This window comes from Podarcis raffonei, chromosome 17, assembly GCF_027172205.1.
Source record: "Podarcis raffonei isolate rPodRaf1 chromosome 17, rPodRaf1.pri, whole genome shotgun sequence".
Classification (NCBI taxonomy): domain Eukaryota; kingdom Metazoa; phylum Chordata; class Lepidosauria; order Squamata; family Lacertidae; genus Podarcis; species Podarcis raffonei.
In genome coordinates, this window is record NC_070618.1 from 3,715,576 (window position 1) to 3,741,604 (window position 26,029).

At 48.1% G+C, this 26,029-nt stretch overlaps 1 protein-coding gene across 7 annotated transcripts; it reads left to right on the top strand.

Annotated features, from left to right (window-relative positions):
* Positions 1-1,257: 1,257 nt before the first annotated feature.
* On the top strand, positions 1,258-26,029 carry ZNF384 (zinc finger protein 384). 7 transcript variants are annotated; one of them, XM_053371696.1, is made up of 10 exons: positions 1,258-1,272; positions 5,122-5,192; positions 5,282-5,522; positions 6,954-7,284; positions 10,781-10,903; positions 19,089-19,313; positions 19,890-20,072; positions 20,902-20,980; positions 24,009-24,167; positions 24,355-26,029. In XM_053371696.1, exons 2-10 carry the CDS (start codon positions 5,127-5,129, stop codon positions 24,739-24,741), a joined length of 1,794 nt encoding a protein of 597 aa, XP_053227671.1. In that variant the 5' UTR covers positions 1,258-1,272; positions 5,122-5,126; the 3' UTR covers positions 24,742-26,029. The 7 variants fall into 7 exon arrangements, with proteins under 7 accessions (XP_053227671.1, XP_053227668.1, XP_053227666.1 ...); XM_053371691.1 differs by lacking the exon at positions 1,258-1,272 and adding an exon at positions 1,290-1,665; XM_053371695.1 differs by lacking the exon at positions 1,258-1,272 and adding an exon at positions 1,586-1,665 and having other exon boundaries at positions 5,126-5,192.

Below are 26,029 nucleotides of genomic sequence, written 5' to 3' on the forward strand. Positions count from 1 at the left end.
CTTCTCTTCTCATGAGGTGGCCAAAGTCTTGGAGCCTCAGCTTCAGGATCTGTCCTTCCAGTGAGCACGGGGAGATTTGATCTTCTTGCAGTCCATGGGACTCTCAGGAGTTTCCTCCGACACCATAATTCACAAGCATCCATTCTTTGGCGATCAGCCTTCTTTATGGTCCAGCTCTCACTTCCATACATCACTACTGGGAAAACCAGAGCTTTAACGGGGGCAGCTATTACTATTTATTTACTTACTAAATCTGTATACAGTGGTACCGGTTTTTTATGTTGTGAACCGCCCCGACATCTACGGATAAAGGGCGGTGCAGTACAGTGGTACCTCGGGTTAAGTACTTAATTCGTTTTGGAGGTCCTTTCTTAACCTGAAACTGTTCTTAACCTGAAGCACCACTTTAGCTAATGGGGCCTCCAGCTGCCGCCGCCGAGTGATTTCTGTTCTCATCCTGAAGCAAAGTTATTAACCTGAGGTACTATTTCTGGGTTAGTGGAGTCTGTAACCCGAGGTACCACTGTACTCTCCTTTTCCTACTCACATTGAAATACTGCCCCTCAATGAGGCCAAACTTAGATGCACAAAACGTTTAGGGGTATGCATCCCCACAGAAACAAAACACTGGATAATTCCCAAAATACAACACCATGTATTGCAGCAGGAAATACAGAGGTACCTCGGGTTACATACGCTTCAGGTTACAGACTCCACTAACCCAGAAATAGTACCTCGGGTTAAGAACTTTGCTTCAGGATGAGAACAGAAATCGTGCTCCGGCGGTGCGGCGGCAGTGGGAGGCCCCATTAGCTAAAGTGGTGCTTCAGGTTAAGAACAGTTTCAGGTAAAGAACGGACCTCCGGAACGAATTAAGTTCTTAACCCGAGGTACCACTGTACTGCACCGCCCTTTACCCGTAGATCTCGGGGCGCTTCACCACATAAAAAGCACAAGCCAAAACAACAATAACATGCATAACAGAAGCAAGAACGAAGCAGAACAGCGGCCTCCCCAGAGGAGGGGAAGCCAGGCCTCAAGCCCGTGGCTGAGGGAAGCCGCCCCGCCAGACCCGGCTGCCGCCGTCGCGCCCGCCGCCCTCCGTTTTGGAACTCCGGCCTTCGGCCGCCGTCCGCGTCACTTCCGGCGCGCGAGAGGGGGGAATCTGGAGGGGGCCCCCTGTCTAGCCGTAATCTCTCCGGGCGCCCCGGAAGTTTTAGCGTCCAGGCCCCGCCCCTCGCCCCCGGAAGTGATTGGCGGCCCCCTTTTCCGGTGAGGAGGAGGAGGAGGAGGAGGCTGCCGTTGCCGCCACTTGGGCCAGAGCCGGGGCGCTGCCTCCGGGGGCCGGGCCGGGCGGGAGGAGCCGGGCGATGGGCAGCGGGCGGGAAAGTATGAGCGGCTTCCCTCGGCAAGGCGCCCTCTCGGGGCTGGGTCACCCGGAAACGGAAGACAAGGGCTGCCTGCTGTCCGCCTGGCTGTCCGCGGGAGCGTCGGTGGCGGCGGCGGCGGCGGCGGGAGGAGGCGGCGGCGGCGGCATCGTCGGCGGAGGCTCCGGGGCTGCCCCACCTCAGCTCGCGGCCCGTGCGCCGCTGGACTCCGCGTCGGCCCGGCCGCTGTTCGCTGCCTCGGCCCGGGCAGGGCGGAGAGCGAGGGGCCGCGGGCGGGGTCAGTGCGAGCGAAGGGGGCTGGTGGGGGTCGGGGGTTGGCTGGCCGGGGGGCGACCACGGCTCCCCTCCCCGCCGCCTTGGCGCTTCTCTGAGGCGGCGGGCGGGTTGCTGAACGGCTGGGGGACGGGGAGAAGGGAGCCGCTTCTGGCATCGCGGTTTGGAGGGCTTGAAAGGGGGGCGGGAGTTCAGTCAGGTTGGCGGAGGGTGAGGTGGTCGGTGCCCCTGTGGAACCTCCCTGGTCAGAGGCAGCATCCTGCTGAACGCCAGAAGCTGGGCACAGACAGTATAGTGGGGGGGGGGTGCCTTCATGCCCAGCTAGTGGTGCTCTCTACAGTGGTACCTCGGGTTACATATGCTTCAGGTTACAGATGCTTCAGGTTACAGACTCCGCTAACCCAGAAATAGTACCTCGGGTTAAGAACTTTGCTTTAGGATGAGAACAGAAATCAGGCAGCGGCGGCAGCGGAAGTCCCATTAGCTAAAGTACTGCTTCAGGTTAAGAACAGTTTCAGGTTAAGAACGGACCTCCAGAACGAATTAAGTACTTAACCCGAGGTACCACTGTATAGGCATTTGGCCCATAGCCTGATCTGATGGAGTTTTCCTTATGGGCTTAAATGGGTTCCTCCTTTCGCTTTCCCCCCAGGGCCAAGGGCTGCATATGCTTCCCCACCAAATTATCCTCTTATTTCAGTGTACAGCTTTTAAGTGCATTGCACTTCTCCTGCGGGCCGCACTCCGAATGCTGATAAAAAATCTTCCTCACGCCAATTCTAAAATGTGACTTCTTGGAACTGCTGTGGTTTTGTGCAGGGAGATCATTTGGGTTACCTGGAAGCAGGTGGCAAAACAGTTCCAGAAAGGATAGGTCTTGTAGTAGGTGGATCTTGCCCACTGGATAAGTTGCTGCTTTGTTTTTATATTTTCTTGTATGTTCTGGGGTGGGGGTCCTAATGTTTTTATAGTTGACATTGGATAAACATAGTTTAGCATTGCAATATACGAGTTCTTGCTCCCCCACAATCTGAATTGTAAGCAGGGTGTTTGTATCTGCAACTTTCTGTTTCTTTTTTTCTTTGCTGGAGTCTGCCCTTAAAAGCACCTCATCTTGCTCTCTAGGCCTTTCAGGGGCACAGGTCTGAGTCTGCAATCTGTATTGATGTATCAGATGTTAGTAGCTAGACCCCTGAAATATGGCACTTGAGTACGCTTATTTCTGTATAAGGTACTATCCCTTCTCTGTAGCTTGTTTAATTGTCCATAGTACCTTATGGTCCAGCCTGAGTCATTAGGGCATGTCATTTTAGGAGATGAAACTTACGTTTTGCAAATTTCTTTAGTGAGGAGTCTTAAAAATAAGTTTTTGGGTGCAAGGAATTTAAATCTATTATTTTTGTGATTGGACAACATTTAAATTACTTTTTGAAAAATTTATCTTCTGAAAATGTCAAGTAATATAACTGCAAGTACTTGACAATCATTTTTAATGATTTCTATACAATTTTGCACACATACTACTTTCCAAGCAAAACTAAAATATATTAATTTAACCAAAATATATTTTGTGTTTCCAAGTCCTTGCAGCTTTTTAGCACCCCTCAGTTTTTGAATTTGAATGTTGAAAAATTAAACACGCCCTCCTGAGGCATGCCCAATAAGTTTGGTTTGCTTTGAACAGTCAGTGATATCAAGAATAATGTTTCTTAATAGCTTTATTGCTCCATACTTAATCCTTAGTGGTAATCTTTGATGGAAACCCTTGGGAACTCTGTAATTATAAGCTGGAGGTGAATGAAATTTGAATATGTGACAGTATGTTAGTAATTAATGTGGTATTTCTGCAGATTGTTCTTAAATTATCTGTTTTGTCAGTAAATACAAACTTTGGTTGGAAAGTTTGTTTTGCTTTAAAGTTGCACTGGTAACCCTTGATGGGTGACTGGAGGTGAGAAAAAAGTTTATTTGGCTTATCTTTGACAACAGAAATAACTTTCCCATATAATCCCATTCTAAAGTTACCGCCAAGAATGTGCATAGGATTGCAACCATTGTTCATTAGAGGTCATTGGGAGGCCTCTGTTGCATGTTTCGTATTAGAAAATATGTATGCATTATCATATTAAGTAAACTTTCCATTGTGGAAGTTGTGCTGTGGTGTAAAACTCACATTTTCTCCAAGTTTATTTTGGAAAATTCTGTAAAACTGTCTTTCCTTAGCTGTTGTTCTTACTTAAATTAAGGCGCAACTAACATGACTTCTTGGCAACACTCTACTGGCATGCATTTTAGATGTATAATCATGAATGATTGTGGGTGGCTCTGGACATGGCTTTAAAAAAATAAAAATAAAGCAACATTTTCCTGGCAGGTCTGTCATACAATGTAAAGGGTGTATGATGAGGTAGAACACCCAGGACATACATAAGGATGTCAGTTGTGTTTTATAAAAATTCACCATTGCGTGTTCTGTTTGGGATATTCTTTTAATACTCTAGCTCTTGCAGTGGGGCTTTTTCAAAGGCCTCCAGACTGAAGGAAAAATTGAGATTGGATGGCATTAATCAAGCATATCCTATTTTGGAGAGTTGTGTACTAGCAGCATGGGAGTGACTACAAATAGGGAGTCCCGACCCAGGACTTTGGCATTCTGTTGACACATCTGGGAGAGGGGAAAGGTTTTTTATGTCCTGTTGATCTCAGAGGATTCAGAGCTAAGAGACGTATCCTTTGACTGAGCAAAGTCAGCAGAACATTTGGGCCATGTGGCCCCACCTCATTGCATCCCAATGGGCTGAAGCGAATGAGACCTCTTTCGAACTTCCAGTATTCAGCAATCATTAATAGACTTCAGAATGATGAAATGCAGGCTTCTTTATCTGCTGCCTGTGTCCTGGGTTGTTAGGGATTGTTCTGCAGTTCTGTCATCCAAAGTTCCGCACCAAGGAAGGTGTTTGTTTTGTTTAAGATTTTGGTAAGATTGCAACCATGCACATTTGTTCAACATCTCCCTTTCTGTATTTTCTTTGACATCTAGGTAAAGTTTCAAGAGAAAAGCGAGAGAAACATGAAGGTCCCTCCCCCCCAGTGCCTGCCATGTTGGTCTGAGTAGCACAAAATTCTCATCTTCCTATGAAGCCCCTGGGTGGGATTCAACTAACAACTTCTATTAGCTTAAGAGAGCTTCACCCTCCTTCCTTATCCTCCAAAATTGTCTCAGGCGGACGTTGGGAGAACCCTCAAAGCAGTGCACTGGAAGGAAGAGTGAAAATTTTGGATAATTTGGACTGTGGAACATCAGAGCGTATTAGCAGCCCCCAAATTGCTTAGCCAGGTCATGGAGTGTCAGGAGTAGAGTTGGGGCTGTCTTGAAATAAGAAAGTCACTGTGTCTCAGTCGTAACATAGAAAGGTTCCCCGGTTTAACATCAACTCTTCTCTGTTTTTATCTCCCCCAGCTAGAATGGAAGAATCTCACTTCAACTCCTCCCCATATTTTTGGCCAGCAGTGCCCACAGTCTCAGGACAGGTAAGGAGTAACCAAGCAGCAACATGCTTCATGCAGTGTTTACCCCGTAGCTATTCTAAACTCTTCCCCTTTCCTCCTTCCCGCTGTAGATTGACAACAGTATGTTCATTAACAAGATGAAGGAACAGCTCTTGCCCTCAGAGAAGGGCTGCGGTCTGGCTCCTGCCCACTATCCCACCCTACTGACTGTACCCACCTCCGTGGCCCTTCCCACCAACATTTCTATGGATTCTGACACCAAGCCAGAGCAGCTTACTCCACACAGTCAGGCTTCTGTGACGCAGAACATCACTGTGGTGCCTGTGCAGTCTGCTGGGCTCATGACAACAGGTGAGAGGATTGGGAGGGTGCAGTAGCAGTGGAGGGGTGCAGCTCAAAGAAACGGTGTTTGGGCCGTTCTTGGTCAAAGAGCAAGGCTAATCCTTGTCTCAGGTGGTAAAAAAAGAAGAGCATGCTGTCCAAACGCACAGTATGGCCTGAATGCTTCTGTCCCATAAAATACCTACCTATCCACTTGTTGCCTAGATGAATGTCTCGGTTTCAGTCCTGTACAGTGGTACCTCGGAAGTCGAATGGAATCCATTACGGAAGTCCTTTCGACTTCCTAAACATTCAGAAAGCAAGGCGCAGCTTCCGATTGGCTGCAAGAAGCTCCTGCAGCCAATTGGAAGCCGCAGAAGTTGCACTGGACGTTCAGGTTCCAAAGAATGTTCTCAAACTGGAACACTGACTTCCGGGTTTGCGGCGTTCGGGAGCCAAAACGTTCAACTCACAAGGCATTCGGGATCCAAGGTACGACTGTATTGTTTGTGTCTTTATTACACCCTTCCTCTGAGAAATACAAATTATCATACACAAAGAGGTCGACCAAAGTTGTATTCACCAGCTCCCATGCCTCTCGCCTACTTGGCGGGGGATGGAGGGGGCAGTTTGCATCTCAGTTCTGAAGGTCAGCCCAACTGTTCTCAGGCAGCAATGTCAAGTTCTCCTTATACGGTTTTACTGCCCAGAAGCAGGAAAAGCCTGGAAAAGGAGGTCCTAGTTAGGCCATGGGTGGCCCAGGCTCTTTGGGTTCTTTTGGCATGCAGCTGTCAACAACCCACAGCCTTCCTCAGCTTTGGAGCTGGGCAGGGTTGGGAGGTCACCAGCAAACGATCTCCACCCACCATTGCAGCTTCACAATTGAGAGCAGGGCTGGGCAGTAATCTAGTTTTCAACATTGTGATATATCACCAGCTAAACATCGCAAGATACTGATATATCAGTGTCTGAAATAAGAATGGAGCAATGTAGAGGCATTGGCTGGCTGCACGGTTTCCCCCACATTGTGCTTTTTGCATCACACACACACACACACACACACACACACACACACTGATTCACAATATATTGCCAGGTCCAAAATAATGAAATCAGTATCATGATATGGACTTGAAACCAGTTTTGGACGAGGTTTGGGGTAATATATCAATAGATCACTCAGCCCTAATCAAGATAAATGCTGGCCACTTGTCATGCTTGCCAAAAAAGAGTCCCACAGTCATTGTGGTGGTGAGATTTGTTGAAACCCAATATTCAGTGTTCTTCCTCTCCCCAGCCCCCTTTATCCTCGCAGCAACCCAAGTCCTAGTCCGACTCTTAATTACTGCAGCATATGAAATGCCTTATGTGGCAAAACCGTTAAACGTGCAAGTCTTCCTTTCCTTGGACATCTTGAAAGATGGAGTTGGAATCTGACCCTTCCCTTTTTCCTCATTTCAGGTCCTGGCCTGGTGATCACTTCTCCATCTGGGTCTCTGGTGACCACAGCCTCTTCCGTGCAAACCTTTCCCATCTCTGCACCAATGATTGTCTCAGCGCTTCCCCCTGGCTCCCAGGCAACTCTCCAAGTCGTACCTGACCTTTCGAAGAAGGGGGCCACAGCTCTTTCAGAGGGTGGGGCAGCCGGTGGTGCTGGAGGTATAACCCCCAAAGCTCCTCGTGGTCGGAAAAAGAAGCGGCTACAGGAATCTGGCCTGCCAGAGATGAGTGACCCTTTTGTGTTATCAAATGAGGATGATGAAGACCAGCACAAAGATGGCAAGACATACAGGTGTGGTTATGGGACTCAAAGTTGCATATGGGCAGCTAGTGTGCACTTTGAATTTTAGACTTCATTGGTTCTGGTTTAATCATGGTCTTGGCAGAAGGGAAATAAAGAGTTGCGGTAGTGTTAGATGAGGGACACCAGAGAAATGCTTACCTGTCTGGTCTTGAGGAACACACGTTTGGCTCGTGAACCAAAAGTCATAGCATGGCTCAAGGGCCACTCTGGAATTAGCAATAAGATGAGCAATCAATCGTGGAATAATTGAATAAATGGTTAATTACAGAAATAAAAGAGTAGTTACGGAAGCAGCATTCAGATAGGACCAGCAAGTATTTGAGTCGATCTCTAGAGGATCAGGACATATGGAATGAGAAGAAGCAATGTGTTGGGGACAGCGATAGGTGCCAGAAATACATTGCATCCCTTATAAGGCTTTTATAGGGGATGCCATGGGGTGGTGGTTGTTTTTTGCATCTGTCACTAAAAGGTAGATATTCTTCAGGAGAGAAAGACAGAAGAATTGGAAAGGGAAAAGAACCCAAGGCACAGGTGTTGCCTATTCCAAGAAGGTGGGAGATGCTAAGAATCAGGAGGTTATCCTCTGGTCTAAGGTTTCTTGGGCTTTCCTTTGCTGCAAGTTTGTGATAGGAGAACTGGGGTGAAACAAAGCTTTTGTAGATCACTTTAACATCCCCTTAACTGGAGAAAGAACATGAGGCTATGCATTCCATTAGAAACCAAAACACAACAAAAGTTATAAAACAGAGATGTAGGAGGAAAAACTGGAGGGGGGAGTGGAGAAAGAGAATTGGGGGCTGGGGAGGCAAAGCTCCAATTTCTGGACTGACCTCAATCGGATGAGCTAAAACAGGACTTTAAACCCCACTTTACTTCTCATAGATTTTGTACTTCAATGAGGGGTTTGCCCAGATCAGTGGGGGCGGAGGGTACCTAGAGAGCTAGTAATATCTTAAGTTATTCTGCCACAGATGCTGAGTGCAAAGGTTTGTGTAGTGCAAAATGAGTTTTGTCAATACATCATGAGTAGAGGTTCCTAGCTTTGATAGATGCTAATGCATGCTAACGTGTTGACTGGTGGCTGTAGTGTCTGAGATATGGAGTTTTCCTTTGCCAGAACTCTAAGCAGGATTGTTAGTGATTACACCCTAGGTTGGTTGATTGTGTTAGGGACCAGACCAGAAGGAAAGTATCTGCAGATTTTGGAGTTCTCGTACCTCTTTGCATAACTGGTAAAAGAGTCTCTTGGAAGTGAATGTGCTAAAGAAGGAAATCATGGGGCTGCTTCCTTATTGTCTTGGGTGCCTTAGCCTAAGCTTAACATCTCAGCCTAAATGGAGATTGGAAGTCAAATGTGGCCATAGAAAAAGATTGGGAAGTTGATTTCCTTGATAACAATGGTTGTGTCCTTCTAATGCTTGATTGGTCTGTTTGTTGCCAGTGAAGGTGCCCAGACAGAAACAAGTTGCCCTCAGTTCCCAGGATTATATTCCATTGTTAAATTTTAGCAAGTATTGGACTCTCTAGAGGCGAGTGCAAATTGCCTGGGGCTATAATTTTATGCTGAGAGCATCTTTAATTCCACCTGCTGGAGGTCTTGTGTAAATATGAGATACTGAATAGTCATACTTTCTTTGTCCTAGGGTGGATACTGAATATTTGATACTTGTAGTTTCAGTATATTGGCATAGCTGAACTATTGCTCTGACTGTTCTGTAATTCTGAGGAATTTGTCTCTCAAATAGCAATTCCAGTTGTCTCTTGTGCTGAGCTCTTGTAACATGTGGTGTGGCTGAACAGGTTGTGCTTGTGTGGGGGTGTTTGCTGTCTGTACTACAGGGTTCTCTTCCATTTAAGTAAGACGGTCTTGCATACTATATTTATTTTTACTAAGTAGCATGAAATAGTTTGCTGGAATCCAGCTCATTTTGTCTTGAACTTGTGCTGGGGTGTGTTCTTAGTTCTGTTTTACCGTGTCCTGTTAGTTTTGCAACTGAATTCAAAGCAGGATTTGTGCTGCTGGCACTCTATCCTTTTACTTCCATTGTTGACTTCTGTAGCTGGTGAGGGCTGCTGTCCTAGTTTGCTTATTAGCGTCTCTCAAGTGTTTCCAAATGATAATGGCTTGGCTTGTCCTCTGTGGCCATAATGCAGCAAAACTATATGACTACATTGGGGCAAGGCAGCAACTTGTAGTTTCTTAATGTGCTTATAGTAGTTTATTAGGACTGTTGAAGAAGCAAATTGCTTTTCAGAATAAAATGGATTGTTTCTTCAGTATTTGTCATTTCTACCAAAGAAACTTCTTACTCCTTGCTCCAGTGCAGTACGAAATATGGAGGCTCTGACATTGATCAGATGATCAGGTGTGATTGCACAGCACATTCTCATTGACAACGTTCCAGCTACTCAAGGAGCAAAAGCATTAGAATGTTTTCAGCCCAACTTTGGCTAAAAAGGGGGAATGTTGCCAATTCTGCTGGGTTAAAAACTTGAAAGCCCTTGAGGGACAGGCTGAAGAATGGTGAAAGGGGTCAAGGGAGAGGAAGCCCAGAAGCAAAGTGGCTGATGGAACAGTGCAGAGTTGGTGATGGATTGAGAAATCAGAGGCTGAGGGAAGAGCAGGTAAGGGAGGAATGGCCTAGTGAGCAAAGAAGTCTTGGAGTTGCAGGAAGAAAGGGCTACTGAAAAAGAGAGATATCTCCGCATCAAGGGGGGGGTATGGGGCATAGGGAAGGAAGGCGGGAGTGGTTAGAGCAGTGTTTCCCAAACTTGGGTCTCCAGCTGGTTTTGGACTACAATTCCCACCATCCTTTACCACTGGTCTTGCTAGCTAGGGATGATGGGAGTTGTAGTCCAAAAACAGCTGGAGACCCAAGTTTGGGGAAAACTTGTGTTAGAGCAAACAGAACAAAGAAGCAAGTGGGCTAGAAAGTTGCAACTTAAGGAAGCAATTATTATTGGTTGGGTATAATAAAATGGGGCATTAGGGAAGAACCAAGGACAAAGTAAGATGTAGGGGATAAGGAAGCAGATGTGCAATTGAGCTTTCAGAGCCTGGGGCAATGGGATTGCTAGAACCTGATAGGCCTGCCTGCACCTTTTAAGAATCGCATAGGAGGTGAGTTCTGTCATTTGTACTTACTATCACTGCAGCATTTCACATGGCCCTACTAAGGGGACAAGGACAGACTAGAAGTAGTGGTGGCAGATTGGAGCTGCTGTCCTGTAGAAGGGAAGCTTAAAAGGGTTGACATTGCTGTAACCGGATAACTGCTGCCTACGCAGGTTCGTTGGATCTTTTCTCTTAATCTGTACCAATTGGACCCAATCTCTGGCAGCAAGTACTTCAGCCCAATTTATAAGCTAATATTCTGTGGTGGGTGTGAGAGCTCCACCACAAAGTGTAACTGATTTTTCTCCCAACTATATCCCCCTCCACTAAACTTTGATTATGAAAATCTTCCTCTCTGTTGACCAGGATCCCTGGGGAGCCTAGAACTTCATGGTTTGCAGGATGTGCTGGCTGCGTTAATACTTGGTATAGTTGTCAGAGCTTGGACTTCCCAGCTTCTGGTTTCGTTCATGGAAAAGATCACTTCAAGTTAGTACTGATATTCAAAACTGTGGTTGTTTCTGAGTGTTTATTCAAGCAAAAATAGGCGCTGATGTTTTGGGATTGTCAGATCTTGAGAAGGTGCTGCAGAATACAATTATAGTAGCAATAGCCTTTGGGTGGGGGGAAAACTTTCAGTTACCTACAGCAGCTTAGGCAGCAAAATGCGATGCCCAGTGTTCTTTGTGTGCCTAAAGGGCAACAGCGTGAAGCTATTTAATTCAGTAAACAGTAGAACTTTTAACAAGATCTCATGTTCAGAAGTGTTTCCACCCAGGCTGATAGTGCATTCATAGAAGGGTCCCTTGAAAATATTCCAGTAGACCTAGCCTCTTACTGGCCACTTCCTCTTTGATCCCATTCAAGGGGGCTTTGGATGTTGGGACATCTTGCCCACTTGACCATGACACAGAGCCTTGGCTTTAGTCTCTGGTGTATCAGTGACCAGTTCTGAGACCTCGTCATTGCTGGGCAGGCATGTACAGTTGAGGTTGCAATGGCCTAGGCAAAGTCCCAACTGGACCTGATAACTTTTGTGGTCCTTTGAGGTCTGAGGATGGGGAGAAGACAAAAGGCTTGGGATTAAGTCACTGTGTAGCTGAAGAATACTTTGCAGCCAGGGAGCCCTTTCATTTACAGATCCAGCAGCTCATCACATGGTGAAACAGCAAGAGTTCTAGTTGTAGAAGCTCCAGATACCCTCTGTGCCATGTAACTACCACCCATCGCATCCTCTAGGCTAGGTTTGGCTTTTCTCATTTATACAGTCCTTAGGATGAGGCAGGGCGGAGTAGTTTTGTTGCCAGACATACACGGCTATTTTCCCAGAGCCCTCTCGTCACTGCCTCCTCATAATGGGACATGGTTACGTTATATTCAACCGTACCCAACTTTGGGCCAAAGCTGTGGGTATCAAGTGTAGGCAGATGCTCCCCTCTGTTGGAAATGAGTCCAGTTTGTGAGCGTGTCAAAGTCTGTCCTGTTGAAACACTTTTAAGAAAGATGGTTCTGAGCATCCACAGTTAAAATGGGAGCAGACTGCTGCTGCAGCTAAAGCTTATGATGAATGTTAAGTCGTGAAGCAGGTTGTTGTAGCAGCATACAGAGGAAGGGGTTGAGCAGGCAGAGCTATTCTCTATCCAATAATCATTTCTGTAAAACACTGCAGAGCTAGGCAAGAACTATATTGGATAAAGATTGATTTCTTGGCACCGCTGTGAGGCTGTGTCTTTTGCAGTTTTGGTACAGCCTTTTTTATTATTCTTTTTCGCCGTAGAGCATCATGGGGCCGTATGGTATTGCATTGCTGTTGGGTCTTTCCCAGTTCTTGTGCATCTCCAGCTTGAGGGCTGCCTTCACATAGTGAAGTGTGGATGCCGTTCTGAGAGGAGAAGGTGCATGCATGATGGTGGTGCTGAAGTGAACATAAGAGCTCTTCTGGATCAGACCAAAGTTCTGTCTAGTCCAGCATCTTGTTTTCTGCAGTGGCCATCCAGATCCTTGTGGGAAGTTTAGCAGTGAGGCATCGGTGCTATATCCCTCTCATGCTGCCTGCTTGTACATTTTGTATAGATTCACACAAACACATTACCGGGATTTAAAAGGCGGAATTGACTTCAGGGTTGGGGGGTTCTCCGAAAGGCGACACTTTGTCCTGGATCTTAGGCAAGTCAATCGAAAAATCACAACCCTAGCCTTACAATGTTGGCAATTTTATTTTTGATTCCTTTCCTAATGATCCCTGACATGGAATGTCATTTTCAACACTGTTGTACCCTCAGTTGTCTTTTTCATTGATTTATCCAACCCAATCCTAAATCGCTTTCATAGTCAATCACCCCACCTGCTAACATTGACTGAACATTTCTCATTTCTCTCAACCTCTTTATTTTTATTACCCTGAACAATTTAGTGTTCTCAGCAAATTTGACTATATCACTGCTTGCCGCTAGCTTCAGATGAACGAGCTTAAAACCACAGGTCCTTTGGGGACCCCACTGATTAAATTTCTCTGTTGTGAGAACAGTCTACTTATTCCACCCTCTGCTTCCTGTTCTTTATCCTATGGCTGCTAAGTTTCCTCCAGAGCCTTTGGTGAGGAATTTCTAACAGGGCATAATCCAGTGTGAGTTACTCCGTTGATTTGACATTGACTCCCTGCTCCTCTTCACATGGCCGTGTCCCCAAGCTGTTTGAGAGTTCACCAGCTGGAAGGAGGGAATAGTGTTAAGAGCACCTAGTACTCCTTTCATTGGAGCCTCAGGGCCTGCTTCCAGTCATCAGTGCATGCTTGTGTGTGATACCTGTGGGTTCCAATGCTACTAACTGCTACTAACTATTTTGATAGGGACGCGGGTGGTGCTGTGGGTTAAACCACAGAGCCTAGGACTTGCTGATCAGGAGGTCGGCGGTTCGGATCCCCACGACAGGGTGAGCTCCTGTTGCTCGATCCCTGCTCCTGCCAACCTAGCAGTTCAAAAGCACGTCAAAGTGCAAGTAGATAAATAGGTACCGCTCCGGCGGGAAGGTAAACAGCGTTTCCGTGCGCTGCTCTGGTTCGCCAGAAGCGGCTTAGTCATGCTGGCCACATGACCTGGAAGCTGTACGCCGGCTCCCTCGACCAGTAAAGCGAGATGAGCGCCGCAGCCCCAGAGTCGGCCACGACTGGACCTAACGGTCAGGGGTCCCTTGACCTTTTTACCATTTTGATACTTCTTTTATAGTGCACTCACCCAACTCTTCTCAGCATTTGTTGAAGGGGTGTTGTGTGTTTGGGCTGTCTGAGCCTTTCCCCACTCCACCCAGTATGGTTCCCCAAGTTAAGGCACTTGTCCTTGAACCCTGTTGCAGCTTGATTCCCGGTGCTAGTGGGCATGTGCCTGGCAGCGTTCAAAATTCACCAGGCACATTTTGCACCTAGCTATCAGCCACTTGCGACCAAGTGAGGATGCCAGGAGGGCGTCTGACGTCTCCACCATCTGGAGGTGCATGCCTGGGCATCCTTGGATCTTGCCTGTTTTCGCACAGTGGTAACACATCCTTTGGAATTCTATTAGCGGTATTTTATCTGCACGATCGGAACAGATTCCAGGAACCAAAATGTCGTATTGAAAAAATGCGACTTTTGTGCTGTCTGGCCCCAAAATGGCAACTAGATATTCCGTTTTGGCGACAGTAACCCAGGTTTAAGGAGTCATTGGGCGCTGAGTTTCTAATACTGGCGCCTGGATATTTGACACCACTGGTTTGAAAGTGGTGCTGCCGGACAACCAAATGGTTTTAGCTTTGTTTGCCAGATCAGCTTGTATAGGCATGCATGTGAATGAGAGAATGTATTCAGAGTACAACCCCCAGCTTCTGCATTTACGGGGGGGGGACAAACAAGAAACCCGCAGCACTTGGGAATTGATGGTGTGGTGTAATGTTTGATTTTGGCAACTATTTGCATTCTGTGGTTGGCTTGGAAAGATGGATTCAGTCAAGAGCAAAGAAGAGCTCAGTGCTTAAAAAGAGTTGCCGATTCCCAAGTATGCGCCGAGCGTTTAGTTTGATGTAGGGCTGGTTTGGCACGAGTTTTGAGTCAGTAAATCCCCAGGTCGGATTTCAGTAAGCTCCATTTTCTACCCTCTTCTCTGAAATACGGAGGACATGGAACCATTGTAAGGATGATCTATGTGGCTGCTTTGAGCATTAGATTTTGAAAAGGATGCCACCTTTTCACAGTGCAGCACTAACGTTCCTTCTCCAGCTTGTATGGGTTAATAACTACTATGACAGCTGTGGGTGTATATACTTTCTCTAAGTCCCAGCATAGAGATCCATAAATCCTGAAACAGGTCCTAGCTGAGTACTGCTTATTCTGGCATTGACTCTCCGAGGTCTCAAGCTGTGATCTTCCTCAGCCTTGCTGCGGGGTTGAACCATTTGCATGCAAGGCATGTACCGTATTTTTCGCTCTATAGGACGCACTTTTCCCCCTCCAAAAACGAAGGGGAAATGTGTGTGCGTCCTGTGGAGCGAATGCAGGCTTTCGCTTAAGCCTGGAGAGCGAGAGGGGTCGGTGCGCACTTCAGGAAGCTATCCGCAAGCCTTGGGAGCCCGGCGGGATAGCAGCCTGCAGCCCGAAACCCGGGGAGCGCAGCACCGTGCACCCCGGGCTTCGGGCATCTATCCGCAAGCCTTGGGAGCCCGGTGGGAGCTCCTGCTGGGCTCCCAAGGTTTGCGGACAGCAGCCTGAAACACGAAACCCAGGGAGCGCAAACTCGCCTTCACTCCCGGACCCGTTCTGGGGGCTGGGGTCGGGGGAAGCCCGGGCTTCCTCAGCCCCGCAAGCTCCGGGAGCGATGGTGAGGTTGAGCGCAACCTCGCCTTCTCTCCCAGACCCCCAGCCCCGAGGCTAAAAACGAAGCCAAGACAGCTAGCGGGATCTATCCCGCTCGCTGTCATGGCTTCTTTGGGGCTGGGGGGGGAATAAAAAAAAATTCTTTATCCCCCCCCCCCAAAATAGGTGCGCCATATGGTCCGGTGCGCCCTATAGAGCGAGAAATACGGTATTCCCTCACTGAGCTAGGGAGGGACTCTCCCAGAAGGAGATGTTCCTGTGAGCTTTTCAGCCCAAGTGAAGTGTATCCAGGCTTACATTTTTTGATGTTGTTCATATGCTTCTAGACGGGAGAACCAGTTAAGTGTAGGTACGTTTTTCTGAAAGTCAGAGAGCTGAAGAAACGTCTTCGTGGTCCCTGGATGAGCTGCAAAGGAGTGTGTGTTGGTTTTGTCTTCATGCTTATGGCTTGCCTTATTCCTTACTCTCAAAAGCACTTCCCTGTGACTGACCCAGGTCATTCCTGCATGTTGAATTGTTTGCAGGCGGCTTTGCAGAAGATTTGGGTGAGTTCGCAAGCAGAGGTCCCTGCGCTGAGAAATAGGGAAGCACAACATGTAGAAATATCTACATTGGGGTCATTGTTCCATGTTTAAGATCTGAAGTGCCCCACTTTGTTCTTAAAAACAAAATGTGTACATGTAATAGCACATTCTTTTTCATCTGCGGGATTAGAAATGCCCTGCTTTCCTATGGTAATTTTCTATCACCGTTTTATACGTGGAAAACATTGCCATGATATTCCCTCTATTGATCTTCATTCTTCTAGCAGTGTGTGGTCGGGATCTCGCACAGCGATCCTGCCTGCTTTAAGAGGCCGAGATGGCTATGGCAGCCTTTTAGAAAGCTGTTTTGATAACCTCACAGAGCTTTCTGAATACTGAGGAAGGAAAATTGGGGAGTTTGTAAGACCAGCTTTTTATGTAATCGCTAACAAAAATTGGGAAGGAAAGTTGAGACTGAAAACCCTCTTCTTTCTCTCGAAGCAGCTACTTCTGTCCTTCCCTTGTTCTCCTCAGAGGAATGCTCATGCAAACTTTCCTAGAGGCCCAGCTCCATTTCAGCTGGGTTGCTGAAGACTGTTATGCTGGGGAAAATGAGTTAACAGCTTAGCTATGACAAGAATTTTCTATCTATAGGAAATCCAGTTGTGAGATCTTTACACTCAAACCTGCAGAGAGTGGCATTTCATGTGAGGCTCCCATTTTTAAAAGGTTTTGCATAATCAAAACCATCTGCTGAGTTTTACTAGACACCAGACATTTTTGTTTGTTTTTTTAAAAAAAGAAGTTAATCCTAGAAATTCAAACCAAAGCCTTGTGTCCGGGCGGCTATTTTGGGAGGGGTGAGGGGTTGGAGCTATAGCCAGTCTGGGAAAGCCCTGCTTTAATTGCATGGAAAAGGGAGCGTGCCAGTTCATACATGAACTATTTAAAAATCTATCCAAAAAGGCAAGCAATAGATACTGTTGGCAGAGTGAAATACAGAAAGCGTTGCTTCATTAATGCCATGTGCTTATGGCCATGCAGTACCATTCTGCTTTCACAAACGGTCTGAAAAAGTACTACGTAAAGACATGTAATCTGTTATTGTCTTTTATTATTATTTATTAAATTTGTATACCGCCCTATACCCACAGGTCTCAGGGCAGTTCACAGGATAAAATCACAATATAAAATCGCAAAATACATAATAAAAACAAAAGCAACCCTATCCCCCCAACATATTTTAAAAATGCATTGGATGGTAATTAGCCCAAGGCCTAGTTAAAAAGGAACGTTTTTGCCTGGTGCCTAAAGGGTTAGGGCCAGCGAACTTCCCTGGGGAGGGCATTTCGCAAACAGGGAGCCACTGCAGAGAAGGCCCGTTCTCCTGTTGCCACTCTCTGGACCTCTCGTGGACGAGGCATAGAAGGGCCTCAGAAGATGATCTCAGGGTCCAGCAGGTTCATATGGAAACCTGTATATGAACTCTGAATTCTGTGTTGTTATAAAATTGTCTCTGCCATAAGAGAAGACAGTTAGGGATTTAAAATGGGAGTTGTTGTTTTGGTTTGTTACTGTGTCTTTTTATCATGTATTTCATAAAATAAACAAATTTTTAATACGTAAAAACATATTTTGATATATTTATTGAAATAAAACGTTTAATTAAATAAATAAAATGTAGAATGAGACAATGAAAGGGCGGCCTGTATATCATGAAGCAACAGTTCCCTTCCCACCAGTCAAAGCAGAATGAGAAGAAACGTCTGAGTTATGGTCACATGACTTTGCTGAACATGTGATCTTCCTTGTGAATAATGTGCTCCTACCTACAAAGCATATCTGAGCCCTTGCATGGTGAAGGTGGGGCTATGAATCAGGAAATCCTTCGTTTAAATCTTGCCTCTGCCTTCCCTCAACTCATTAGGTAGCCATAGTCCAGGCATAGGCAGACTTCGGCCCTCCAGATGTTTTGGCCTACAACTCCCATGATCCCTAGCTAACAGGACCAGTGGTCAGAGATGATGGGAATTGTAGTCCCAAACATCTGGAGGGCCGAAGTCTGCCTATGCCTGCTATAGTCACTCCCATCAGCAATATGGGGCTGATACCGACCAATCTGCCGTATCTTACAAAAAAACCTGCAATGTGTGAAGTTCTTTTAGAATATGTGCATTATCTAAATGTTAGGTTGTTATTGATGATGATGGCATTTAAAAAAGATATTTTCTGTTGTTAATGAAATGTAAGTAAGCAACATTTACCATCCAGTAGTAGGGGATATTTCCCAGGTACCAAGACGATTTGCAGAGGTTTCCCAATCAATCAGCTGTAGAAAAGGAGCAATTTGTGTGCCATCCTTTTCATAAGTGAACTGCAGCCCCTCTAGTCCTGAGATTGTGGCTATTTCCTCCTGAAAAGAGGGGGTGTCTTATAATTTTTAATCCTTACCTAGGCTTGGGAATAGGTTAGAGATTAGCTCTTTGGTTTGGGAAAGGCAAGTGTCTGTTCTAACACTATATGCCGTGGATTCAGATTGCATTGTTGAGTAAAATCAGCACTCAGTTCTACAGAGCAGAAAGCAATTGCTTGTATCATGGCATCTCAGTTTGCATCCATTGTGGGTATCTGTGTCGTGGTTTCTTTAGCTCCACATCCTAGGGCACTGGGGAGGGGAGGGGGGAGCCGGGAGCCCAGGGCCAAATGCAGCCTTCATGTCCTCTGCCCACCGCTTGGACCTCTGCCCAGGCCATGCCCAGTCTCTGACACTTCTCAGTGACCTTGCTCTGAGCTAATGTCAAAGCATTTGACTTTTCTGAGTAGTTTGCACAGAGTTTAATGTGCAGAGTTGATTACCCGAGGTAGATTCACCCCAGTCGTTGCATGTGCGAAACGAGGTCCACTCATGCAATAGGACTTCCTGTCTCTCTTCCCCTTGTGCCCCCTAAATCTGCTCTGGAAGTCTGGGGGTGGGGGCTCCCAGAACAAGTTTGGGGGGGCAGACTTGGGGAGGAGAGAGTGGAAAAGTCTCGTTGTGTGAGCGGACCTTTCTCATGTAGTGCTATGTTGAATTCCACCCATTGGGTGCTCCAGAACGTCCCCCATGATGGAATATTCCCACCCCTTCCCTAGTTGAAGTGTAGCTTATTCTAGATCCGCTTCACCAAAACTGAACTAGGGAAAAACAGAATTTGGGGGTGGAGGAGGTAGCCCTTGGGGGTAGCAGCAACCTTCTAGCAAGCAGTGGATAGCTATCCTCACGCACTGGTGTGTGATCCTGCCTCTTTTGCCCTCGTCCTGGTCTCAGGTGCCGGATGTGTTCCCTGACCTTCTACTCCAAGTCGGAGATGCAGATCCACTCCAAAACCCACACCGAGGCAAAGCCGCACAAGTGCCCTCACTGCTCCAAGAGCTTCGCCAACAGCTCCTACCTGGCCCAGCACATACGCATCCACTCGGGCGCCAAGCCCTACACCTGCAGCTACTGCCAGAAGGCCTTCCGCCAGCTCTCCCACCTACAGCAGCACACACGGTAAGGGCCGCGAGGGCGGGGGAGCCTTCCGCGCTGCATGTGCTGGCGGCATCTTCGCATGAGGCAGGTGCCCATTTGGGGGAGACTGCTCAGGGCAGCGTTGACATTGACTGCCAGTGCTTCCCCCGTTAGTGCATTGAGCAAAAGGTGCTCCTCCGTGTGTGCTCTCTAGCACTCTCCTAAAGAGCCGCCTGGGGCGAGTTGAGGGGGGCTCTTTAGCCATCCAAGACAGGCATTCCTCTGTGATCCGTGGGAGACTGAAAGCTGTAGGTCAGGACTGGCAGCCTCCCCAAACGGCACTTCCTGAGCAGCCGCCCCTACCCCCCAAGCCCACCCCAGCCCTGGGGCTCCCCAAGCGCCCATTTCTGCCAGCCCGGTTCTCCTCTCTCTGACCTCCTGGTGCAGCTAGCGCTCTCGGCCTTTTGTTCTTTCTTTGCTGGGGGCAAGAGCGCTCCTTGGTTTCCCCTCCCCTGTCGCCAGGCAGCATGGCGCCGTCCCTCATGTTGTCCTTGCTAGCCAGCTGGCGGTCATATCCCAACTGCTGCCCCTGCTCCTCCTCCTCCTCCTCTTCGGCAGGATCCACTCCAAGCTCCACACGGCGATTGTCAAGCCGCACAAGTGCCCTCACTGCTCCAAGAGCTTCGCCAACACGTCCTACCTGGCCCAGCACCTCCGCATCCACTCGGGGGTCAAACCCTACACGTGCCGTTACTGCCAGAAGGCGTTCCGCCAGCTGTCCCACCTACAGCAGCACACACGGTAAGGGCCAAGGAGGCTGGGGGCCCAGCCTGGCCCCCCGTGCCGTCAGCATGCACCTTTTTGGAGCACGCACGCCAAGCATGCAGATTGGGGGGACGCGGGGCGGGGGGAGGCGGACCGGCCCCGTCAATCGCAAGGGAGCGGCCCACCAGAGAGGATGGAGTGAGGGCTGCAGAAAGGACAACTGACCATGCCAGGGCAGGGGTCTGCCCTGGGGAAGTCTCCCCCCCCCCACTTTCCCCCCAGGGGGTCACAGAGAGAGAGAGAGAGAGAGCGGGGGGCAGACATGGGTCATTAGGGGTCCCAACCTATGGGAAGGGGGAGGGAGGACAGGAATGGGAGCAAAGGTGTGGGGAAGCTTCCATTGGATAGAAAGGGGAGCCACTTCCTTTAGCAATTTTGGCATTGGGGTTGGTTCTTTTGGAAGGCCGATGAATGGATCTGTGGGCCTGTCCTTGGGCGCTGTGGAGGGCAGAAGGAGATTGCCCACAGGCCTCCACTTGAGCAGAGATCTTGCTCTCCAGTCCCTTGCCTTGGCACAGCCGCGGGTGACTGTGATACCGGTGAGCTTGCCTTTTGCCCAGGAGCTGCTTGTCCCTCTTCTTTTGTTCTTGCACGATCTTGCATGCTTCCCCCTGCCCTTAGCTAGCTCAAGTCGAAGGAGGAAGGGTTTGCGACACGGGGCTCACACAAGAGAAGTGAATGAATAAGCCTGGTGGAGGGGAGTTCATCTCTTGCTTAGCTCAACTGTAGGGCTTGCTGGGAGCAGGGTTCTGTTTCAGTGTTTCTTCTGTTCATCTTCCCTTTGCGCTTTTCCTTTCTGCGGCAGGATTCATACTGGAGACCGGCCCTACAAATGTGCTCACCCTGGGTGCGAAAAGGCTTTCACACAGCTCTCCAACCTGCAGGTAAGGTGGTGAAATTGCTTCATACTCCCTTTTGAAGTATGGCACTATATGGTCCTTCGTCTCTCCAAACCTGAGCAGAAAGGAGTTGTGACTGGAGAGTGTTAGAAAAGAAGGCATCTCTATATCTGTTCATTCCTCGAGTGCAGGATCTGTGGGTGTGACTAGGGTTGTGTTGAGAGCCTGGAATGAGCAGAAAGTTGTTTACTGGGTGGGGTGTTCATCAGAATTTAAAAGAATTGTGAAAATATTGAAATCCCTGGAGTTATTTTTGGAGGGTGGGCTGGGGATAAGACAGCTCCCATTGATCTCAGTGGGCCCTAAGTTCAAACCAGTTTAGTTTGCTTTTATGGATAGCTCAGTTGCTTAGAGCGTGGTGCTGATAATGCCAAGGTTGCTGGTTCAGTCCCCACATGGGATAGATGCCCTGCAGGGGATTGGACTAGAGGTTCCTTGGGGTCCCTCCTGACCACTACGATTCTATGATTCTCTGATCCCAATATTAGTAGTTTTAGTACCAATACTGCATAAAATTAATGAAGTGTTCACTAGACATTGTGCAATAAATGGAACAGACCAGTCTTATCCTACTACAGGCTTGCAATTCTGAATCAAAATAAGCAGCCTGAAGAAGTGTGTGTGTGTGTGAGAGAGAGAGAGAGAGAGAGAGAGAGAGAGAGAGCGCTGGAAGTCTGAGTATCTGTTAAAGGACAAGGCAAGGATGTTCACATGTGGCTTTTTTCAATTACTGTGGTGCAGTCTGATTTGGTTGCTTAAGTAATTGTGGGAAGATCAGTGGTTGTTGCCTGTCACAGTAGGTAGATAGCTAGATCTATAAAAATTAAGATGTTCCTATCAGTATGAATGGTGACAAATCTGAATGCTGAATTCAGAACAGCTGCCATTGCTTCCTGTGAACCGTGTGTGTGTGTGTGTGTGTGTGTGTGTGTAAGGAATATGCTTGTTAACTTGACTACATATGAATTTTAATGGCTTGGGGGGACGGGGGAAGCATGCATTGCAGAATACAAATTCTAAAAATTAAAGGCTTTGCTTGAGGATTTTGGAAAGGATAGCTTAGGGTGTGCTTGCGTCCTTTTTATGCTGAACAAACCTGAAATGTGGTATGAGTTTGGAGCAGAGAAACAAAGGAGGATGGGAGAAGGGAGAAGGAACATTGGGAGGGATGGGGAAAGAGATGGGTAGATGGAGAACCTCGTGAAGTGCCCAGGTTTGAACTCTGGACATAGCAATTTAAGCAAGGTTTAATTAACCTGTCTTCATAGGGGAAGGGTCTGGAGCCCAGGAAACAAATTGGGTGCTAAATCCCAACACACTGGCCATTTTCTTGGTCACTGCATATTTAACCTGATAAGTTAAAATATTTCTCAAAGTCGTTTTCAGAATATTTTAAACGAGGGCTGGTGGTTCAGTTAGCAGCCTCTTAATGAAATACCATATATAACTAATCCCAACTTTGCCAATGCTAGCGTCAAGAAGAACAGGAGACGGCTCTCCTCTCTTTGCCGTCTGGTGCGTTTAGGTCCACTTTACTCCCTTGCAATGCCCCACACCTTTTGTGGAACAGATTCTACACCGCTTGCCCATGATGGCAGCAGGGAGAAGAGAAGGAAGGACAAGTCAACTCGCACAACTTTAAATATTGCTCAAAGTCTGCTAAGCGACAGCTGATCTCTCCTAAGTGGAAGTGTGGGGCAAGTAAGGAGATGAGGATCGGCAAGACTCTGAAGCCACTATTACTTACCTTGGCCTCTGAGAAATGGAATAGAGACGGTAGGGAAAGGGCGAATGGGTCTTTTAACATGGCACCACAATAAGAAGCTAGGTTTTATCAATACAGCTTCTGCCGTGTGTGCATATGTGGATAGAGAGAGCCAGTGTGGCGTAGTGGTTAGAGTTGCAGACTAGGACCATGAAGACCTGGGTTCAAGTCCCTGCTCAGCCTGCCAAAGAGATCACTTATGATCTTTGTCCAGTCACTTCTTCTCACTTCTTCTGTCTCACAGCCCTGAGCTTCAAGGGCTTGATAAATGAAAGTAATTGTGGGTGGGTTGGGGGTACCATGTTTGTAGCCTTGACCTCGGAGGAGGGTGGAATATAAATGAAGCAAATAGCATGCTTATGTCTTAAGTATAAATGAAACCTGCATTGGTTTCATATCACTTTGGGTTCCTTAAGTGCAAAGGCAATTAACCGAGAGGCCAGTTCGCATATGTATGGCTGTCCAAAGCAAGCATAAATCTCTGGCTGTAGAGTATGTTGCAGGTTCAGTATGTCAGTTCAAGAGCAAGCTTGAAGTCTCTGATGCATAGAGATTTGAAGGACCTCTATGGAATCAAGACTTGGAGCACTTGTTCTTGGGCTTGGAATTCTGGGGTGACTACCAGCTAACTTGGCCTTTCTCAACCTTGGGCCCTCAGATGTTGTTGGACTACAATACCCATCTTTCCTTGCTGCTAGGACCAGGGGTTAGGGATGATGGGAGTTGTAGTCCTACATCCTATATGAAGAATCATGTTCCTCCCTACAGAGAAGGAACTTATCACGGTAAGCACCAACGTTTGCATCTGGGGACATGGGCGTAGCCGGGGGGGGCAGAGGGGCAGCTGCCCCCCTCCAGTCAAGTGAAATAATGACAACACTTAGCTAACTGACCAGTCATGTTGGTTCTGCCCCCCCAAGTCCTCCCCCCCAAAGAAATCTTGGCTACGCTGATGTCTGGGAACCCTTAAATAATCCATTAGCAGAATGGGCAGGGGGTTCATGTTCTGCAATTACCCCTGCGGCATCATCTCTGAACCTGCTCAAGAAGATTCCCCCGACCCTCCAGACCAGATTTTGGGGTTGCACAGGGAGAGAGGGGGTGATCAAAAATGGCCTCCTCTTCTTGTTCCACTTAGTTTCCTTCCAGACTGTTATTATCGGGCTCCACCCTCGTTTCTGACATCAGTAGTGGGGCTGAAGTCTAACTTTAATCCACTCCCCTTCTCTCTCCTCTCACGCTCTGCAGTCCCACAGACGGCAGCACAACAAAGACAAACCATTCAAGTGCCACAACTGCCACCGTGCGTACACGGACGGCACCTCTCTCGAGGTCCACCTGGCCACCCACACGGTCAAGCATGCCAAGATCTACAACTGCTCCATGTGCAATCGGGCTTACACCTCAGTAAGTACCATCCTGTGTTGGCTGGGTTGGGTGTGGAAACCAGGTGGCAACTGATAGGTCTTGGCAGTTCTTTGGAAAGAGATTCCCCATGGCTTCTCTGTTAGTATGAAGGAGATAGTTGTCCCGTCTGTCTGTCTGTCTGTCTGTCTGTGTCTGGTTTTTATTTTCCATCTCTCTTCTATTACAGGAGACATACCTGATGAAGCATATGCGGAAACACAATATCCCTGATGCCCAGCAACAGGTGGCTGTGGTCCAAGCCCAGGTGCAGGCCCAGGTCCAAGCCCAAGTTCAAGCCCAGGTCCAGGCCCAAGTTCAAGCCCAGGTCCAGGCCCAAGCTCAGGCTCAGGCTCAAGCTCAAGCTCAGGCATCGCAGCAGCAGCAGCAGCAGCAGCAGCACTTCCAGTCACAAGGTGGCGGGGCAGCCGGGGGCCCGTCTGGAGACAACCCTCCCAACCCGCCGCCCCAGTGTTCCTTTGACCTTTCCCCTTACAAGACTTCGGAACATCACAAAGACATCTGTCTCACGGTTAGCACCAGCGCCATCCAGGTGGAACATCTTTCCAGCTCCTAGAGACCTTGCTAGAGGGGAACGGGGAAAAAACTCCTTGCTCGTAATCTGTGCCTGAGGGCATTTCTGGTGTGGCGGCCTCCCCTCCTGCAGCAGCCTCTAGCCTCTTCTTCTACAGCTTCCCTTTGGGTGGGCGGGGGAAACGGGGGCTGTGTCCCCGTAGCGGCTGCCCCTTGGCTCAACCATTCGTGCTTCGAGGCGCAACCACGGCACGTCCTAGACGGGAGGGGAAAGAGCCTGCTACTTGTGAAAGGGGGTCCTCGGCTTCAGGAAGCATCTTTGGTTTGTCCAGGGAAAGCCCCCGTTTCTGTCACTTTACGAGACGAAAGGAGAACGCCCTTTGGTTGCCTAAGTGAGGTGAAGCTGTTTGAAGGAAGGGGCTGCAGCAGCGGTTGGCCGATGGCGGGTGAACGAGGGCAAGGGAGCCTCTGGAAGCTTTCCCTTGGGTGGGGAGCGGAGAGCGCTTGCTCTTTTCGTCTCCCCTCCTTACAAAGGGGAGGAAGAATGGCTGCTCCAGTTCTAGGTACCAAATGTGCCCACCTTGCAGACGTGTAGGCAAAAAGGGGGTGTTGCAGAGGGTTTGACCTCTACCAGCCGAATCACACGCCGTAGGTGGCTGGCGTTGAGGTTGCAAGCCTTGCTTTCCAACCAGATGCAGAAGTAATGGGGGGGGAGTCTCAGCCCCCGTTGCAACAATAAGCCTGCTGCAAATAATAAGATGAAAGTCTGAACCAAAACAAAATAAGCAGCTGGTGGTGACAGTGCCAAAATGAAGCCCGGTCCCTTCCCTCCGAGAGGAGGGGAGGTTGGGGGCTGGCGAGGCCATCCTTCTGACTCCTTCCCCCCCCCCCAGGATCACGGGCCGCACCCCCAAAAGGGAGACCTTTCTGAGGGGCCATGGGGAAAAGGAACTGCTGAGCTGCTCCTTGCTGCAACATCATCCAAATGCTTCCTTTGCTCTCTCGATCACCAAGAAAAAACCGGAAGGAGGTGGCTGCGGTGGCAGCAGCACACAGACAGCAAAGCAGCGACTGAATCTTGCAGAGGGTGGACAGTGGAGAAGAGGGGAGACGATGGAAACAGCCGCTCACACAGAGAGAGAGACCAATGAAAAAAGGGGGGGAACCCCAAGCATAGACTCAAACTCCCATTGAATTTAAATATATCTATATATATATAAATATATATATACAGATAGATAGATATATCTATTCACACCCCAGCCCCATTTGGCCTGCTCTGTCCTTGCTGTAACTGTTTCTATCTGTGTTTATAAAACGCATTATCCTTG

Bases quoted from the DNA above. Each gene is read 5' to 3' on its own strand.
- ZNF384 (XM_053371691.1), top strand. From the start codon at position 1,371: ATGGGCAGCGGGCGGGAAAGTATGAGCGGCTTCCCTCGGCAAGGCGCC. The intron at 5,193-5,281 runs GTAAGGAGTAAC...TTCCCGCTGTAG, and splicing joins TGCCCACAGTCTCAGGACAG to ATTGACAACAGTATGTTCAT. The intron at 19,314-19,889 runs GTAAGGGCCGCG...CCTCTTCGGCAG, and splicing joins CACCTACAGCAGCACACACG to GATCCACTCCAAGCTCCACA.